The sequence below is a fragment of the Trichechus manatus genome, unplaced genomic scaffold (genome assembly GCF_000243295.1).
Source record: "Trichechus manatus latirostris isolate Lorelei unplaced genomic scaffold, TriManLat1.0 scaffold00004, whole genome shotgun sequence".
NCBI lineage: Eukaryota > Metazoa > Chordata > Mammalia > Sirenia > Trichechidae > Trichechus > Trichechus manatus.
Window position 1 is genome coordinate 9091704 of NW_004443940.1, and position 19983 is coordinate 9111686.

The 19983-nt window shown below is 37.7% G+C and overlaps 1 protein-coding gene across 4 annotated transcripts in view; it reads right to left on the bottom strand.

Annotated features, from left to right (window-relative positions):
* Nucleotides 1-19983, bottom strand: part of ALMS1 (ALMS1 centrosome and basal body associated protein) — a 210439-nt gene that overhangs the window by 161339 nt on the left and 29117 nt on the right. For 3 of the 4 annotated variants that reach the window (XR_002824358.1, XM_023732673.1, XM_023732658.1), the window contains exon 2: nt 2707-2829. The exons of the other annotated variant lie outside the window; for it this stretch is intronic. Coding sequence is in view for 2 of the 3 variants with exons in the window: in XM_023732673.1 (XP_023588441.1) it covers nt 2707-2829 (123 nt within the window). In the remaining variant the exon portion in view is untranslated. The remainder of the gene's footprint in view (nt 1-2706; nt 2830-19983) is intronic. 4 annotated transcript variants of the gene reach the window in all.

Below are 19983 nucleotides of genomic sequence, written 5' to 3' on the forward strand. Positions count from 1 at the left end.
ATAAAATATTAAAAAAAAAAAAAAAAAGACACTGTTAGGAGAATGCAAAGACAAGTCACAGACTAGGAGAAATTATTTTCAAAACATGTATCTGATAAAGGAGTTGTATCTACAATATGTAAAGAACTCTTAAAACTCAACAAGTGAAAACAAACCACCCAAAAAAAATGTGGAAGAGATTTAAACAGACACTTCACTAAAGAAGAAACACAGATGGCAAATAAGCACAAAAAAAGATGCTCAACATAATTAGTCACTGGAGAAATGCATATTAAAACCATACTGAGGCACTATGATACACCTTCTAGAATAGCTAAAATTAAAAAAAAAAACAAAAAACCTGAGAATACAAAATATTGACAAAGATGAAGAGCAACTAGAGCTCTCATACATTGCTGGTACCCAAAACCTACCACCATTGAATCAATTCCGACTCAGAGCAACTCTATAGGACAAAGTAGAACTGCCCCAAGGGTTTCCAAGGCTGTAAATCTTCACAGAAGCAGACAGCCACATCTTTCTCCCACGGAGCGGCTGGTGGGTTTGAACCGCCGACCTTTTGGTTAATAGCCAAGAGCTTTACCCACTGCGCCACCAGGGCGCCTACATTGTTGGAATGCAAAATGGTACAGCCACTCTAGAAAACAGTTTCGCACTTACAAAGTTAAACATACAATTACCATATTAGTCAGCAATTCCACACCTAGGTATTTGTCTAAGAAAAATTAAACCTTATGTGTCTACTCAAAAATCTGTACATGAATTTTTAAAGCAGTTTTATTCAAAATAGTCAAAATCTATAAGCAATCCAAATGTTCTTCAACTAGTAAGTGGATAAACAAATTGTGAATCACCCATATAATGGAATACTATCCAGCAATAAAATGTAGAAAGGAACCAACTATTTGATATATGCAACACCCTAGATGAATCTCAAAGCATAAGCCAAGTAAAAGAAACCAGACTCAAAAGTCTATACACTGTATAATTCTGGAAAAGGCAAAACTATAGCAACAGAAATCAGATTGCTGAGGACTAGGGGTAGGGGAGGTACTGATTACAAAGCGGCACAATGGAACTTTTCTGGGGTGATGGCAAGGGTCTATATCTCAAATATGGTGGAGGTTATATGATGGCATACATTTACTGAAATTATATGTACACCTAAAACAGGTGAATTTTACTGTATTTAAAATTGTATCTCAGTAAATATGACTTTTCAAAAATGAGGGCAGGCTATCAGGAAATGGAAACAAAGAATGTAGGGAACTCTTGAAAATTTCACTGTTAACAGGGAGCAGAATAATCGGGCAGTAGCTAAAGGGGAAGACAGAATGGGCTATTTACACTCAAGTTACTGGTGATGATAAGGTCTAGACTGTGCCCATGAGATAGGTAACTGAAAGAGGACTGAAAGCAGGGGTGGGGGAAAAGATCTCTGGAGGTTAGATCAAAGATCCAAGAGCTTCAGGTGTTAGATATAAGGTTATGTAAGTTGAAGTGAAAGAAAATAAAACAAGACAGCGTGGCAAGCATTATAGTTTCAATGAATAAAGAAAGGTAACTCAAGTGACAACAACAGGGCTGACTAAAGAACAGAATAATCAGGAGAAAGGAGGAGAAAGACTTATGAAACAGAATAATGCTCCAGGTAATCTGAGGAACCCAAACATGAAGGCAGAAAAAAAGAACTATGGGACTCATCCATGGTTTGTGTTTTATAAGAAGGTATAAAAGAAACACATCAATTTTTGGACTGCATTCTACCATACACATGCCCTAAGAGAATAGTAAACTATTTTAGGCCCCAGAGTACTATGCTTTTCTGGTCAAGGATCCCTTTCCTTCAGAGACAGCAAATCTCCCTTCCTTCATATCTTACATCTATCTAATGGGTAGTTGCTGCAATTTAGGGGAAACTGAAGGTGCTAGAAGAAACCTGATAACTGAGTTATTAGATAATTAACTTTAAATATTTAACCCGTATGAGTAAGGCTGCATTTTTCCCCCTCTAACAGAAGTACCATGATTTTTCCCCCCATCTGCTCAAGATTTTTCAGTTTTTTCTAAGTTCATAACTATGTTCTATGTCAGTGGTTCTCAAGGTATGGTCTGAGGATCCCCAGGGGTCTTCTCTGACACCCTTTCAGGGGATCTATGTGGTTCTCCCTTTTCTAACTATATATCTATGTGAGGCCAGATTTTCTTCATATACTTCAACCGAAACAGTACATCCCAACAGACTGAAGGCACAGGCAGCTATGAGAATCCAGCTGTCTTCTATTACAGCAGACATTAAAGAGATGTGCAAAAACATAAAACAATGCGACTCTTCCAACTAATTTTTTGGTTATAGAAAAACAGTCATTTTTCATTTTAAACTATATCATTTATGTTAATATACAATAGGTTTGTTATTTTAAAATTAATTTTAAGATAATTTTTAAATTTTGTTTTAATTTCTAGTATAATAAATAGTGATAGATATAACCCACATACACAAAAGCTCCTTAGAATAATCCTGAAGGCTAAAAAGAGGTCCTGAGAAGGGGTTAAAAAATGAACTGATGGTCTATATAATTACAACTGCAAAAGATCTATTAGAAAAATGAATTATCAGGGTAATTCACCTCTTTCCATTCTTCACAGTTAATCAGAATTTCTTGTGCTGCTTATCAAAGGAAGATAGTTTTACAGAAGACATACCTGATCATCTCCAGATCCCCACTGAGTTGTTTCCAAAGAGACCACGTTAGTTTTGGAAATCTGTGTTCTATTATTGCCTTGATTTAGTGACTGTTGCCATACATGACAGGTCAATGGAACAACCTAAAATCAAAAGCAGATCTGAATGGACTAACACAATGACTATGATTATACAATAATAAAAATAACCTAATATTTAGATAATTCTTCTCAGCTTATAGAGCACTTTCATATACATATAAAATACCATTTCGACTTCACCATCACTGTCCAAGTTATTACTGTCACTTAAAGATAAGGAAACAGAGACATAAGGTTACACAGGACTCAACATACTTTCCAATAAACCACAGCAGTTGTTTAACCTCACACACCCAAAGGTAAAAGAAGTAAGCAGAAATGAGAGAGTTGCCTATTTTTAAGTCTTAGCTTCAGACAGCTAAGAGATTAACCCTAATAACGTGGACCAAAATCAACTCATAACATGGGCAGTGGGAATCAAAATCAGGCTCATTTTGTGAAATCAGGGATTTGAGCGGGGCTCTCTCACCTGTGAAAGAAGACAATAAAATCTGAGATCATTGCCCAAGGATGCTGCCATGCAACTGGAAAAGAGCAGAAGACCTAGGTCAAGCCACCTATTGGTTCAAAGAATGGTTCTTGATTTTTACCAATATTCCTGCATAATAAGAGTCCAAGACTTCCAATATAAGGCCTTCTTCTAAAGATGAAAACACAAGGGGCAAGGCAGAGATAACCACAAAAACACCAAGTACAGGAGAGTGCACACAAAGAGAAAACAAAACTCCCTCTAAAAATGAGATACAAACTACACTTTGAAAGGACTTTAAAATAAGAATATTGCAGATCCTCAAAGAGATAAAGATACAGCATCCATAAAAAAGAAGAAATGAAAGTAAAACAGGCAGCAATCTGTCAAGAATAGATGAATGGTAACAAAACTTACAATCTAGATGTAAGTCGTAAAAAATAGACTGAAAAAATACTAGATAAAACAAAACTGGTAAGAAAATAAGTGAACTGGAAGTTACGATTCAAGTGTGGAATCCCTGGGTGGTGCAAATGGCTAACACACTCGACTACTAACCAAAAGGTTGAAGGTTCATATTCACCCAGAGACACCTTGGAAGAAACGCCTGACAATCAACTTCCAAAAAATCAGTCACTGAAAACCTTATGGAGCACAGTTCTACTATGACACACACGGGGTTGGGAATCGATCCCATGGCAACTGGTTATCCAAATGTAGCACACAGAAGGTTAAAGGGACAAAAACTATGAAAAAGACCTTAAAGAGCCATGGGGGTACTTTGAAGGGCTACAACATATGCCTTTTAGAAGTTTTAGAGTAAAGCACAGCAAAGGTGATAAAGAGGCAATATTTGAAAAGTACTAAAAAACTTTAGCCAAAAGAAAAGTGAGCCAAAGTGAATTCAGACCAGTTGTGTCAACTTCTGTTTCTGGTAACAGGTAGACTAAAGCTAAACTGTTAGAAATTACCAAAGGGATGGGGGAGACCTTGGTAAAATTAACTCTTTTATATGCATAATTGAGCTAGAAAGGAATTAAGATAAATCCCCCAAGCCAAACAAAAAAACAGGAGATAAAAATCAGCGCAATAATTGAGCTGTAAAGATGGGGATGCTAGTTTGGCATCTGCCGCTCTGACTAGACAAGAGGCTCACTTATACAAGTACTAAATCCAACTACATACGACTAGACCCTCAAAAGACTAATTCCTCACTGAAGGACTTGGACTAGAAAGTAGAGGCAAGGAAAAATGTCTTGACCTAAGATGTATGTGGACTGAATAAGGTAAAAAACAAAAGTTATTCTGAGAATTTGTAAACACAAAGCCAGCTCTCACATGAGTTCTGATTTGTACGAACCAGCCTTCATGCAGATTTTGGGCTAAAATTTACACCTCCTGCTGTCTGTGAAATTCCCAAGACGAAAATAAAAAATGACTGCAGGTCAGTGATACTGCAGGGTATCTTACAGAAGCGGAGCAGGCAAGGAGAAAAAAGCATAGAAAAGAAATATAAATAGAAGGTATAAAATAAGATAAAAGAAATATATCTGTAATTATGGTAAGTATGAATGTACTAACACAATAGTTAAGAGACAGACTGTCAGATCAAATAAAAAAACTATATGCTATTTATAAGCTACATGCTATTTATAATGGACACACCTAAGTTATAAAGAAACAGAAGAGTTCAAAGTAAAAGTAAACAAATTAATATACCAAGTAAATATTATACTATTTCAATGATGGTTTTACATCTAAGAATACTGAGTCTTAACCTGTTCTTCATTCAAATATACCTATTTTAATTTTGTAATCCCTTCCTATTTAAAATGGATGCTATTCTTTCCTTTACCATTTTTGTACCATATTAATGTGATACTAGGATTTCTCAGTCTTGGCGCTATTGATATTTAGGGCCAGATAATACTTTGTTCTGAGAGGCTGTCCTGTGCATTGTAGGATGTTTAGCAGCATCCCTGGCCTCTACCCACTAGATATATTCCCTTCCTACCCCAAAAGATTGGGGAGGGGTGGATGGATGGGGGAAGGATGGGAAAGCGAGAGAGGGAGGGAGGGATGGGTAGAGGGATGGATGGATGAATGGGTGGATAAATGGATGGGTGGATGGATGGATGGATGGGTAATAGATAGTTAGCTGTGGTCAAGTCAACTCCAACTCATGGCAACCTTATGTACAACAGAACGAAACACTGCGTCATCCTCACGATCGCAGGCATGTTTTAGTTTATTGTTATAGCTACTGTGCCAATCCATTTCACCAAAGGACTCCCTCGCCCTCGTTGGTTCTCTAATTCGCCAAACATGATGTCCTCCTCTAGCGATTAATCCTTCCTGATGACATATCCAAAGCAAGTGAGTCAGACAGTGTTCTGTTGATATTCATAAGGTTTTCACTGGGAGATTTTCAGAAGTAGATTACCAGGTCTTTCGTTCAACTCTGTTAGTCTGGAAGCTCCACTGAAACCTGTCCACCATGGGTGACCCTGCTGGTATTTGAAATACCCATGATATAGCTTCCAGCATCATAGCAACATGCAAGACACTACAGTATGACAAACTGACAGACAAGTGGTGGTTCCTATTAAACAAAAAAACACCAAACCCGCTGCCGTCCAGTCAATTCCAACACATAGCAACCCTACAGGACAGAGCAGAACTGCCCCATAGGGTTTCCAGGGAGCGGCTGGTGGATTCGAAGTGTCGACCTTTTGGTTAGCAGCCGAACGCTTAACCACTGTGCCATCAGTGACAACAAATCATGTCTCCAAACATTGCCAAATGGCCCCTGATTGAGAACTACTGTGTTATACAAATCAACACTGAGATGGAAAAAACCTTTGTTAGGTATAAAAGGATCACTACATAATGGTAAAATTATCAATTTACCTGGAAGATATAACAATTCTAAATTTGCACACATCTCCAGTGCAATGGATCATTCTCCAGGACAGAACATACCTAAGGACACAAAGCAAGTCTCAAAAAATTTAGTAAGACTGAAATCATACAATGTATCTTCTCCAGCCACAATACACTGAAACTAGAAATTAATAACATAAGGGAAACTGCAAAATACACAAATATGTGGAAATTAAACAACACAGTAATGAACAACCAACAGGTCAAGGAAGAAATCAAGAGAGAAATCAGAAAATATGTAGAGTCAAATGAAAATTAAAGCACAACACAATATTCATGATAACCACTAAGAAAATACCCTAAAAAACATACACAAAAGGAAAAGAGAAGAGAACCAAAATGGCTCACTACAATAAGCCAACAAAACACAAAAGCAAGCAGTAGTAAAAGACAAAGTCAAAGAAGGCTTAAAACACAGAAAAACAAAATAATAAAACGACAGAAGTCACTTCTTATTGGTAATTGTAGTGAATTTAAATGGACTAAATACTCCAATTAAAAGGCAGAAAGTGGCAGAATGGATTAAAAAAACATGATCCAAACATATGCTGTTTACAAGAGACACACTGTAGACCCAAGGAAACAAGTAAGTTGAAAATGAAAGCATGGAAAAAAATATTCCATGCAAGTAATAATCAAAAGAGAGCTGGGGTGGCAATCTTAACATCAGACAAAGTAGACTTTAAGGCAGAATCTGTTAGAAGAGATAAAGATGGACATTATATAGTGATAAAAGGGTCAATTAATCAGTAAGATTTAATAATCACAAATACATATACACCCAACATTGGGGCATCTAAATATATAAAGCAAGCTCTGATAAAACTGACAATAAAAATGGCACTACAATAATAGTTGGAGACTTCAATACATCACTTTCAATATTGGACAGAATATCTAGAAAGATTAACAAGGAAACAGAGGACCTGAAAGACACTATAAACCAACTAGACTTAACAGACATATATAGAACACTCAAAAACAGCACAATATACATTCTACTCCAGTATATGTGGACCATTCTCCAGGAGAGACTACATGTTAGGTCACAGAGCAAGTCTTGATAAATATAAGAAGAAATAGAAAGTATTTTCTCTGACCAAAACAGAGTAAAGCTAGAAATCAATAACAGGAAAAAAACTGGAAAACTAAACAACACACTATTAAACTATCAATGGGTCAAGGAAGAAATCAAAAGGGAAATCACAAATATCTTAAGAGTCAAATAAAAACGAAAGCATAACATACCAAAACTTATGGAATGCAGCAAGGGCAGTACTCAGAGGAAAACTTACAGCAATAAAAGCCTACATAAAATTTTAAAAAAAGGATCTCAAATCAACAGCCTAACTCAACAACTCCAGTAACTAGAAGGGGAAGAGCAAACTAAGCCTAAACCTACCAGAAGAAAGGAAATGACAAAGATCAGAGTAGAAAAAAATAAAATCAAAAACAGACAAACAAGAGAGTATCAATAAAACCAAAAGTCAGTTATTTGAAAAGATCAGTAAAATTGACAAACCTTTAGCTAGACTAACAATGAAAAAAAAAGATACAAATAATCCAAATAAGAAATTAAAGAGGGGACATCATAAATGACCTGACAGAAATAAAGAGAATTATACAAAATATTTTAAACAACTGTACAGCAACAAACTGGATAACCTAAATGAAATGGAAAAATTCTTAGAAGCATACAATCTACCCAAACTGACTCAAGAAGAAATAGAGAGTCTCAACAGACCCATAACAAGTGAAGAAATCAAATCTGTGATCAAAAACCTCCCAACAAAAAAAAAAATCCTGAACCAGATGGTTTCACTGGGGAATTCTACCAAACATTTAGAGAACTGACGCTAACAGTGTTTAAAGTCTTCCAAAAGATAGAGAAGGAATGACTACTCCCTAATTCATTCTAAGAAGCAAACATAACACTTATACCAAAACCAATGACACCACAAGAAAAGAAAACTACAGGTCAGTATCTCTTATGAATATAGACACAACAGTCCTCAGCAAAATACCAGCGACTATATCTGTTTGAATGCAGACACACACTCAAAAAAATGAGTAACACAAGGCAAACTATAACTGACCAAGTAGTTACCAAAGTGAATAAGACTGGTCCAAAACCTTTGCCTCAATGCTTCCTAATAAACCAATTAAGCATGCGAGCTGCTGATCAAGGCAAAGTTCACAACTAACAAAATACCCACAAAAGAGGAATACAGAGACCTCCTGGGCCCCACCCATAACAAACTTGTACTTTAGCTTTAGCTCACTGGGCTGCCTTCATTTCCAAGAGCCAAGATGACTTGACCAGTCTACCCTCATGTAGAATTCTCTCCTTCAGCTTACTGCCATGAAACAAAACACATTAACTTCTCACAGGATTCACAAAGTCACAAAAAGTACCAAACATAACATTTGTATACAACGCACTTATTGCATTCCCTAACGCAGGTAATTCATCCCTTCATATTGACTGTCTGGGTAACTTCACAAGAACTCCACAATAACATTAGTTTCATTTTTCAGGTAAAATTGGAAGTCAGAGAGATTCAATCATTTACACAATATCATTTAGTGGGACACCAAATCAGATGTCTAAATTTCAAGCATTCTCTTTCCATTACACTGTCTCATCAAAATAAATTTTTATAAACACAATAGCTGCACTTCACTTTTGCTCTAAAAAACACAAGGCATCAGAGTCCAACCCTCTCTCCTAGTCCCAAAAATTCTTTCTGAATATAAATGTTAGTCTATCAACTTGAACTGAAGCAGGTAGTTTCCAAGGACCCTAGAAAGTTATTTCCTTCATTTTATACAACCATGACCCATCACTCTGTATGTATAATGACATCACCTGAGTGCCAATAAGGCAATGAATTATCCGTATTATCTTTCATATATATTGCTTTTCTTTCTCTGAATTCTCAGAACACTGTTTTCTCAACCAGTTATACAGCTCTTATATGTACACTACAAACTGTTTTAATTTTCTCTGATCTACCTAATTATAAAGAAGGCAAGACTTGCTCTCCACAGTACCCACTTCAGCCTCTTATACTTAGTAAGCCAGTTGCCTGGTTGACCCCATGTGTGTCACAATAGAGTTGTGCTCCACAGTGTTTTCAATGGCTGATTTTTCAGAAGTACATCACCGGGCCTTTTTTCCACGGTACCTCTGGAGGAAGCACCTTTTGGTTAGCAGCCAACCATGCTATTAGCCATTTGTACTACCCAGGGTACTCCCTTTATATTTAGTAGGTACCCAAATATTTGAAAAATGAACAAATAAATAACTATATATTATTTGGGTTCACAGGTAGGTATCTCTTTTAGATTTCACTAAAGAGGGCTATCCCCACAGCTTATTTTGTGGTCTTGGCCTGTAACCTCACTCCAGTTCCATACTATAAATCTTTACAGAAGCAGGCTGTCACATCCTTGTCCCACAGAATGGCTGGTGGGCTTGAACTGCCAACCTTTTGGTTAGGAGCCGAGCACTTAACCATTGCGCCACCAAGGATCCTTTCTTGACACTTGGAGTCCCTATATAGGTTTCTCCCGCTATCCGAAAGTGGAGTGTTCCTATGAAACCTTTTATAAGCCAAAATGGCATAAAGCAAAAAAGCAATTACCTTTTTTTTTTTTTTTTGGGAAAAAAGTTTGAGCTTCCAGACCCAAAAAAATAACACTAATATATAGTAAAAGCAGGAATGATACGATAAATACAGAGCCTATATAAAGTAGAAATAATGTATGTACAGTGTAGTTTCACAGACACAGTTCAAAGCTATGGTGGCTTGATGCTGAGATGCTAAGTGTAGTTCCCAGGGAAGGAAGCTGGCAAAGCCACTCTGGCTGCTTGGGGTGGGCACTGCCTTTTTAACAGCTTGCTGCAAAACAAACACTGAACGCTATTTCCACTTTGTGCCTTCTTTCCTAAAATTGAAAATCCTCTTCAGATTTCTTTCAGTTAGTGAAAACAGGTACTAACGTAGGTCTTTCATAAACGCAAAGTGGCGTAAAGTGAACTTTCAAAAAGCAGGGGATACCTGTATTGTCATAGTTAAGAGACTCTTGGAGAAAACCAAAGTTCATCAGATTTATTCCAGAATTAAAACACTCTTACTACACTAACAAAACATTTTTACAGAGCACTTATAACGAAGTACTTTTGGCCAGAGAAAAGGTCAGCTTGAAATAAAAACCATTCAATAACTAACAAGATTTCTAAGACATCAACTCTTGCAAGAGGTTTTTCTCAAAAGGTAAGGAAGGCACCATGGGCACATTCATCTTACTTCAAAAGCAATTTTTAAGAAATAAATAATAAGCAAAAAAACTGTTTTGTACATTTATTTTGGAAATCTGAAATCCCTATTTAACAATACAGCCAATATTTCGGCACAGTTGGTCTTCTTTGAGCTCTCCAGGAAAGAAGAATGCTAAAATGAGTGTTCTGAATGAGACTATTCACTGCAGCTAAATAATGCTAGGTGTGAGGCATGGGGTCTTGCCTTTGAAAAGAGCTGCTTCACAACAGCTTAGAAAAAGGAGAGTTCAACGCATTAGGTTATTCGTAGAAACCTAATGACAGAATATTAAGAAACGAACACTTTGATGACTAACCCAGTGTAAGAGAGTACCCCCTCACCTTTATGAGAGCAAAGAAAACCTAAAAGTAAAAATTCAACTTTACAATACAAAAAAGTTCTTATTAAAACATCCATTTCCCTAAGGGGCAGTGAATTTATGTTAATGAGGGGGGAACAATTCAGAAAAGGAGGGTGAGAACGGTTGCACAACTCGAAGAATGTAATCAGCGTCAGTAAATGGTACACACAGAAACTGTTCAATGGGTGTATGTTTTGCTGTATATATTCTCAACAACGAAGAAACAAAATTAAATTTAAAAAAAATCCATTTCCCAGAACTTATTTTTATTACCACCTGACTACTCAGATTTCATCAGTGAAAGTAACTTCTAATACAGTCCTACATATTATGAACCACTTCTCTACAGTTCCCTCTGGACAATGGTGTAACCCAAATACTCGAAAAAGAATTAAGAGTGACCAAACGGGTATCATCAGCAACTCTCTGACCTGTAATTAAGTGCCTCTGGATATAAATTAAGAGTTTTAAAGAGTTCTGCCCTAAGTCAGTTTTAATATTAATGTTTTTAACATAAGACAGCTCCATAGCTTTATTCATCCATGATTACAGAGATGTAGTTAATCTTTTTTTTTCTTTATAATCTTTTTTTAAATTGTGCTTTAAGTGAAAGTTTACTGTTCAAGTTAGTCTCTCATACAAAAATTTATACACACATTGTTATGTGACCCCAGTTGCTCTCCCTATAAAGTGACAGCACACTCTTCCTTTCCACCCCAGATTTCTCATGTCCATTCAACCAGCTCCTGTCCCTTTCTGCCTTCTCATCTCAACTCCAGACAGGAGTTGCCCATTTAGACTCACGTATCTACTTTAGCTAAGAAGCACACTCTTCACGAGTATTACTTTATGTCTTATAGTCCAGTCTAATCTTTGTCTGAAGAGTTGGCTTCGGGAATGGTTTTAGTTTTGGGCTAACAGAGTTCAGGGGCCAAGTCTTCCAGGGTCCCTCCAGTCTCCGTCAGACCATTAAGTCTGGCCTTTTTACGTGAATTTGAGTTCTGTACCCCACTTTTATCTTGCTCTGTCAGGGACTCTCTGATGTGTTCCCTGTCAGGGCGACCATTTGTGGTAGCCAGGCACCATCTAGTTCTTCTGGTCTCTGGCTGATGGAGTCTCTGGTTTATGTGGCCCTTTCTGTCTCTTGGGCTAATAGTTTCCTTGTGTCTCTAGTGTTCTTCATTCTCCTTTGCTCCAGGTGGGTTGGGACCAATTGACGTATCTTAGATGGCCACTCGCTAGCTTTTAAGATAAGATGGGTTAACCTTTATTAAATGTACTGGAAATGAATAACATAAGCTAATGGGAAACTATTCAAAAGTAGGTGAGACATGAGCAATATACTGAAGATAATTAGCAAAAGATTGAATATGTTGTTCCAGAGTTATAGAGTAAGGAACTCAGTGGGCCCTTTCCCTAGCAAAACCACAATTCAACTGGTGAAAAAAAAAAAAAACCTAAAACCTATGGAAACTGCCCTAAGGGCATACAGTAAACAGAGAAACATTCATTCAGTAAAAATCGACTATATTTTTATCAGTAAGAAAGAAGCAAATCTATGGCATTTAAGTCACAACCAGCTCCATTTCCCCCTTCCCCTGCTCTGTGTTATAAAAGGTCTACTCTGGACATATGTGGCCAAGAAGATGGGGGATCTCTCTCCCCTCAGCTCCAGTCTGGGGCTATGATTTCATCCCAGGAGGGAGAGGCTGCTGGCAATTCTTATCACCCAAGCCCTATGACACAGAAACTCTATTCCAAGCGAATGGGGCCAAGAGAACTGGGTCTCTCTTTCCCTACCCAATCACCACTCATAGGGCAGAAGCTCTACCTCAGGAATAGAAAACAAGTATATAGGAGGGGCAAGCTGAGAAGACTATGGACTACCGCCTATCCCTCAGTGCTCATATGCAGAGTAGGGGTGTCACTCTGGGAAAGGCAGGTCCTCAACCCTCAGCTCCAGTGAAATGATGCAGGTGCTCTATCCAGGAAGGCCGTATGGGTGAGGAGCTCCGCAGCTCTGCTTCAGGGAACTGATTTTATTTAAGAAGTGGAGAATTCCATGCTTAAACACATTGCTAAAAATAATGGTGATCTTGGTGGAGAGCAATTAAGAAGAGGCAGACAGCTCTTATAAATATGTTCAAAGAACTAAAGAAAACTATACTTAAAGAATTAAAGGAAGGTATAACAATGCCTCATGATACAAGTAAAATAGAAGAGCAACCAGAAGTTTAACAGAGAACACCCCCCCCCCAACAAAAAAGAGGCAGCAAGAAGAGCCCTCTTGAGATTACAGTTGACTTTGGGGGTCAAAAAGGATGTGCATATGCCCTAGGCTGCATCCACTAAAGAAAAATCAGAATAATACATATCAGGCAGACTTGAAAACACTCCCCAAGGTGTACACAGATCCATGAATACAGGGCAGAAGCCTCAACGGCACGAGGGGCTTCAACACAACCTCTAACCAAACACTGATTGAACAATAAGCTACTCTGAACCAGGGGCACCTCCTACAAAGCCAGGCTTAAAAATAGTATCACAGTCATTCCTGAAAGTCTGGACAACTGTATGCATGCTCAAGGCTGTGCCCTCTCAGAAGCAATAAGAATGAGGAGCTCCTAGTTACTGGTCTCTGGCTGAATATGGGGCAGAAAAACTCCCTAGATCATAAAAGCAGCCTCCAAGCCACGCATACATGCAATGCTGAAGGGTAAAAATCTAACTGGCTAAGGGGACTTAAGCACAACCTCAGAGCAATAAGTAGCTTATGCCAAAAAGGGGCTATCCCCACATATCCGCTGCCATCGAGTTGATTCTGACTCACAGTGACCCTACAGGACAGAGTAAAACTGCCCCATAGGGTTTCCAAGGCTGTAAATCTTTACAGAGTGGGTGGTGGGTTCAAACCACCAGCCTTTTGGTTAGCAGGCAAGCACCACTGGGGCTCCTGTGATCTCCACAGTCAGGCTAAAAGATATAAACAAAAGGAAAAAACTTTGAGCAAGGACATCGGAGGGTACACCCTGAAAGAACACACTTCATGTAATTAGTTCAGCCAAGTCACTAATAAATAACAACGACCAAGTAAACAACCACCCCTGGGGGGCAAGGGGTAGCAGAATCCAGAATTGCTATAATATATCAAATGACAAGTTTTTAACAAAAAAAAATATGAGACATGCAAAGAAAAAGGAAGGATGACCCACGTACAAGGAAAAAAAGCAGGCACTAGAGACTGTCTTTGAAGAGGTCCAGTGGACTTGACAGAGACTTCAGAACAGGTATTACAAATATGTTCAAAGAATTAAAACCATATTTAAAGAATTAAAGGAAGGTATGATAATAATGTCTCACTGAATAAAGAATATCAAAAGAGAATTATTTTTAAAAATGAGTGGAAATTTAGAGTTGAAAATTACATAAAACAAAATGAAAAATTCACTAGAGAGGCTGAATAATATATATCAGCTGGCAGAAGAAAGAATCAGCAAACTTGAACATAGACTGATAGAGATTATACAACTAAACAACAGAGAGAAACAAGAAGGAAGAACTGTGGGATACTAAGAACACCAACATATATGTAATCAGAGGGCCAAAGGAGAGGAGAAAGATAGAGGAGGAGAAAAAATATTCCAGGAAATAATAGTCGAAAATGTCCACGTTTATTTTTAAAAAACATTAATCTACACATCCAGGAAACTCAATGAATTCCAAGAAGAATAAATGCAGCAATCCACATCCAGTCATACTATAGTCAAAATGCTAAAAGATAAAGAGAAATCTTGAGAAGCAAGGAAAAAAAAACAAAAACTATTCAGATACAAGGGAACGGCAAGAAGACTAATAGCTGACTTCTCATCTGACACAGTGGAGGCCAGAAGGGATGACATATTCAAGTGCTGAAAAGAAAAAACTGTTAATCAAGAATCTTATATCCAACAAGACTATCTTTCAAAAATGAAGGCAAAATATAAAATAAAAAACAAACTTCCCAGACAAACAAAAACTGAGAATTCGCTCATAGTAGATCTGACTAACAAGAAACACTAAAGGAAGCTTCAGGCTGAAAGCAAGTGACACTAGGCAGCAATTCAAACTTACATTAAATAAACAAAGAGCGCTGATGAAAGTAATTATATGGATAACTGCAAAATATGATGTAATTGCACATTTTTCCTTTCTTCAACTGACTGATTCAAAAAGCAATTGCAGAAAACAATATGTACCTAGTTATGCTGTTGGGTCTATACCATACTGAAAGACATTTGACAATAACAGCACAAAGGAGGTCAAGAGGAACAAAGCTGTACTGGCGTAAGAAAATGACACCAGATGGTAACTCAAATGGAGGGTAGAAATAAAGAATAGAAAAAGGGGTAAATAAAGTTAATATGAAAAACTACAAATATATACTACCTATCTATACTATCCTACTTTCTTTACTCAGATTCTTGAAAAGACCTAAACAAAAAACTCACTGCTGTCTAGTCGATTCTGATTCACAGTGACCCTGTAAGATAGAGTAGAACTGCCCCACAGACTTTCCAAGGAGTGGCTGCAGGATTCGAACTGCTGACCTTTTGGTTAGCAGCCACAGCTCTTAACCACTGTACCACCAGGGCTCCTTAAAAGACCTAAGATTATATAAAGTATTAACTATAGCAATGTGAAGGAGCCCTGGTGGGGCTCCCACCAGCTGCTCTACCAGAAAAGATAAGGCAGTCTGCTTCCGTAAAGATCACAGCCTTGGAAACTCTGGGGCAGTTCTACTATGTCCTATAAAGTCGTTATGAGTTAGAATTGACTCAACCACAGTGGGTTTTGGTGGCTAGCAATGTATTGTTGGGTATGTAAGAAATATAGACATAATACGTGTAAAAGTAACAGCACTAAAAAGCGGGAGGTAGGAAATGGAACTATATAAAGTTTCTGTATTTCACTGGAACTACATTCTTTAATAAATCTAAAGACGATTCTAGTAAGTTATGATACAGACACTAAACTTCAAAAGATAACTCAAGAAATATTATTTTCAAAATGATTAATGGAATTAATAAGTTACAAGAAAAAATATCCACTTAATAGAAGAGAAGGCAAAAGAAGGAGGCTCAGAGGAACAAAAAAGACATGAAACATAAAGAAAACAAAAATAGAAGATGTAAAACCAATCATATCAATGATAACATTAAACAATCCAATCAAAGGCAAAGACTGTGTCAGATAATTAAAAAAAGAATCAGCTATATGCTGTTTACAGGAAACACACTTTAAGTCGTAAAACACAAATAGGTTGAAAGTAAAATGAAGGAAAAAAGATGTATCATACAAACAATAACCATAAAAGAGCTAGTCTTAGACAAAAGATATTAAAACAAAAAAAAATGTTACTAAAAAGGGACATTTCAGAACGACGAGAGTCAACTTACCAGGAAGATTTAATGACAATAAATATATATGCATCTAACATCACAGCACCAAAATACATGAGGCAAAAAACTGAAAGAAATGAAAGGAGAAAAGGACAATTCAACAGTAACAGCTGGATTTCAACACCTCACTTTTAACAATGGATAAAACAGAATGTTCAGTTTCCAGTCTATAATGGATTAAATTATGTCCCTCCAAAAGACAGCTGAAGTCCTAACTCCTGTATCTGTGAACATGACCTCTTTTGGGGAAACAGGGTTTTTCTCTGCAGATGTTATCAGTTAAATTAATGAAGTTAAACCACGGTAGGGTGGGTCCTAATCCTAATCCTTTCTGAATGGTATCTTATAAGGGAACAAATGTGGAAACAGAGTCACACACAGAAAAAAACAGATAGCCTGTGATGAGGAGACAGATACATGTACACAGAGCAAATGAATGCTGAGGACTGCCAGCAGCCACCAGAAACTAGGAGAGAGGCATGGAACAGTCCCTCTCTCAAAGCCTTAAGAAAGAACAGCTGATGCCCTGAATTCGCTCTTCTAGCCTCCAGAACTGTGAAAAAAAATTTCTGTTCTTGAAAGCTACCTACTTTGTGGTATTTTGTTATGGCAGTCCTAGAAGACTAAGACATGGTCCAACATGTAAAGAGTTTGAATCTCATCACTTCTATCCTCACAAAAAGAAAAATGCTGAGATAAGGTGAAAATCAACAGCACTTTATAGATTCAGCAAAGAACTGGAGTCATAGGGCAAGCAGATATGCTGACTGTTGGACAGACTGGAAAATACAAAGAATCACAGCTTGCCAGGATTAAAGGAACAGCAGCATAAGCCCATAGCTGCAGAAAGATCAGGTAGGAACAGGAAACTGTGACTGACAAATTGCTGGAGGTTAAGTGTGGAGCAGAGGAGCTTGAGTTAAAAACTTTGCAGCACTCAGTCTTAGTAAGTACCCCCACCCACAACTTTTGTTAGTTTTACCTCCTGGAGTCCCACCATGTTCTCTGGGGTAAGATAAGAGAAAAATCCCCTCATGCTTCAGGCAGTGAAAGGGGGAAAAATGTATTTCGAAAGTAGCCATTTTGAAATACACCCATAGCATTTTGTTCTCCTTAAGAGAGCCTAAGGAACTTGTGGGACAATCAAACAGACCAATATAGACATTATGAGAGTTCCAGAAAGAGAGGACAGAGAGATAAAGTGGCAAAAAGAATATCTGAAGAAATAATGGCCAAAAAATTACCAAATCTGAAAAACACACAAGAAGCTAAACGAACTCTAAGGGGGATAAACTCAAAAGGGTCTAAACCAAGACACATTATAATCAAACTGTAGAAAGAGAATCTTTTAAAAAGCAAGAGATGAGAGTCACCACATACAATAAGATTAAAAGCTCATTTCTCGTAAGAAACTATGGCGGCCAGAAGGAAGTGGAGTGGACATATTTAAAGCCTCTGTCTTTTATATCTCAACTGAGACTGACATAAGACACAACCTAAATTTGTAGATTGAGTCCTGCCTCATTAACATAACTGCCTCTAATCCTGCCTCATAAACATCGGAGGTAGGATTTACAACACATAGGAAAATCACTTCAGATGACAAAATGGTACACAATACTGGGAATCGTGGCCTAGCCCAGTTGACAGATATTTCGGGGGGACACAATTCAATACATGACACCAGATACACAAAAGCTGAGGAAGTTTGTTACTACTAGACTACCCCTACAAGAAATACTAAAGGAGACAACAGGAACCACAGACTACACTAGCCTGAGCAAAAGAATTAGACGGTGCCCGGCTACCACTACCAATCGCTCCGACCAGGATCACAATAAAAGGTCCTAGTTAGAGTGAGAAAAAAAAAAATGTAGAACAAAATTCAAATTCACAAAAAAGACCAGATTTACTGATCTGAGAGAGACTGAAGAAACCCCTGAGACTATGGCCCTTAGACGTTCTACTAACTTTGAACTAATCTCACTCCCAGAGATCACCTTTCAGCCAAATAACAGATGGGCCTATAAAATAAACAATAACATCCGTGAGGAATATGCTGCTTAAAACAATTATCTATATGAGACCAAAAGGGTAACATTGGCCCAAAAGCAAAGATGAGAAGGCAGGAAGGGCCAGGAAAACCAGACGAATGGAAATGGGGAACTCAGGGCGGTAATAGGGAGAGTGCTGACACATTGTGGGGACTGCAACCAATGTCACAAAACAACTGTGTATAAACTACTGAATGGGAAACTAATTTACTATGTAAGCCTTCACCTAAAGCACAGTAAATTTAAAAAAAAAAAAACTAAAAGAGGATTCTGCAGGTTGAAATGAAAGAACAAAAGACAGTATATCAATAACATATGAAGGAATAAAGATCTCCAGTAAAGGTAACTACATGAGCAAATATAAAGGCCAGTATTATTGTATTTCTGCTTTGTAACTCAATTTGTCTTCCATGATTTAAAAGACAAATGCATTAAAAATAATTATAAATCTATGTAATTGGCAAACAATGTATAAAGATATAATTTTTAATAACATCAACATTAAGGGGAGGGGAGCGAGTCAGAGCTAAACAGAGTTTTCATATGTTACTAAGTGGCTATAAAGTTAGACTTGTTGTTAGGTGCCGTGGAGTCAGTTCCTACTCATAGTGACCCTATGTACAACAGAATGAAACACTGCCCAGTCCTGCGCCACCCTCACAATCATTGTTATGCTTCAGCCCAATTGTTGCAGCCACTGTGTCAATCCATCTCACTGAAGGTCTTCCTCTTTTTCACTGACCCTCTACTTTACCAGACATGATGTCCTTCTCCAGGGACTGGTCCCTTTTGATAACATGTCCAAAACATGTGAGATGAAGTCTCAACATCCTTGCTTCTAAGGAGCATTCTGGCTGTACTTCTTCCAAGACAGATTTGTTGGTTCTTCTGGCAGTCTGTGGTATATTCAATATTATTTGCCAACACCATAATTCAAAGGTGTCAATTCTTCTTTGGTCTTCCTTATTCACTGTCCAGCTTTCACATGCATATGAGGCAATTAAAAACACTACAGGTTGAGTCAGGCACATCCTAGTCTTTAAAGTGATATCTTTGCTTTTTAACACTTTAAAGAGGTCTTTGGAGCAGATTTGCCCAGTGCAATGCATCCTTTGATTTCCTGACTGCTGTTTCCGTGGGCATTGATTGTGGATCCAAGTAAAATGAAATTCTTGACAACTTCATTTTCTCCGCTTATCATGATATTGCTTATTGATCCAGCTGTGAGGATTTCTGTCTTCTTTATGTTGAGGTGTAATCCATACTGAAGGCTGTAGTCTTTGATCTTCATCAGTAAGTACTTCAAGTCCACTCTGCTTTCAGCTAACAAGGTTGTGTCATCTGCATATCGCAGGTTGTTCATGAGTCTTCCACCAATCCTGATGCCACATTCTTATTCATACAGTCCAGCCTCTCAGATTATTTGCTCAGTATACAGACTGAGTAAGTATGGTGAAAGGATGCAATCCTGAAGCACAAGACTTGTTCGTTCTTCTGACAGTCCATGGGATATTCGATATTCTTCACTAACATCATAATTCAAAGGAACTGATTCTTCTTCGGTCTTCCTTATTCACTATCCAGCTTTTGTATGCATACAAGGTGA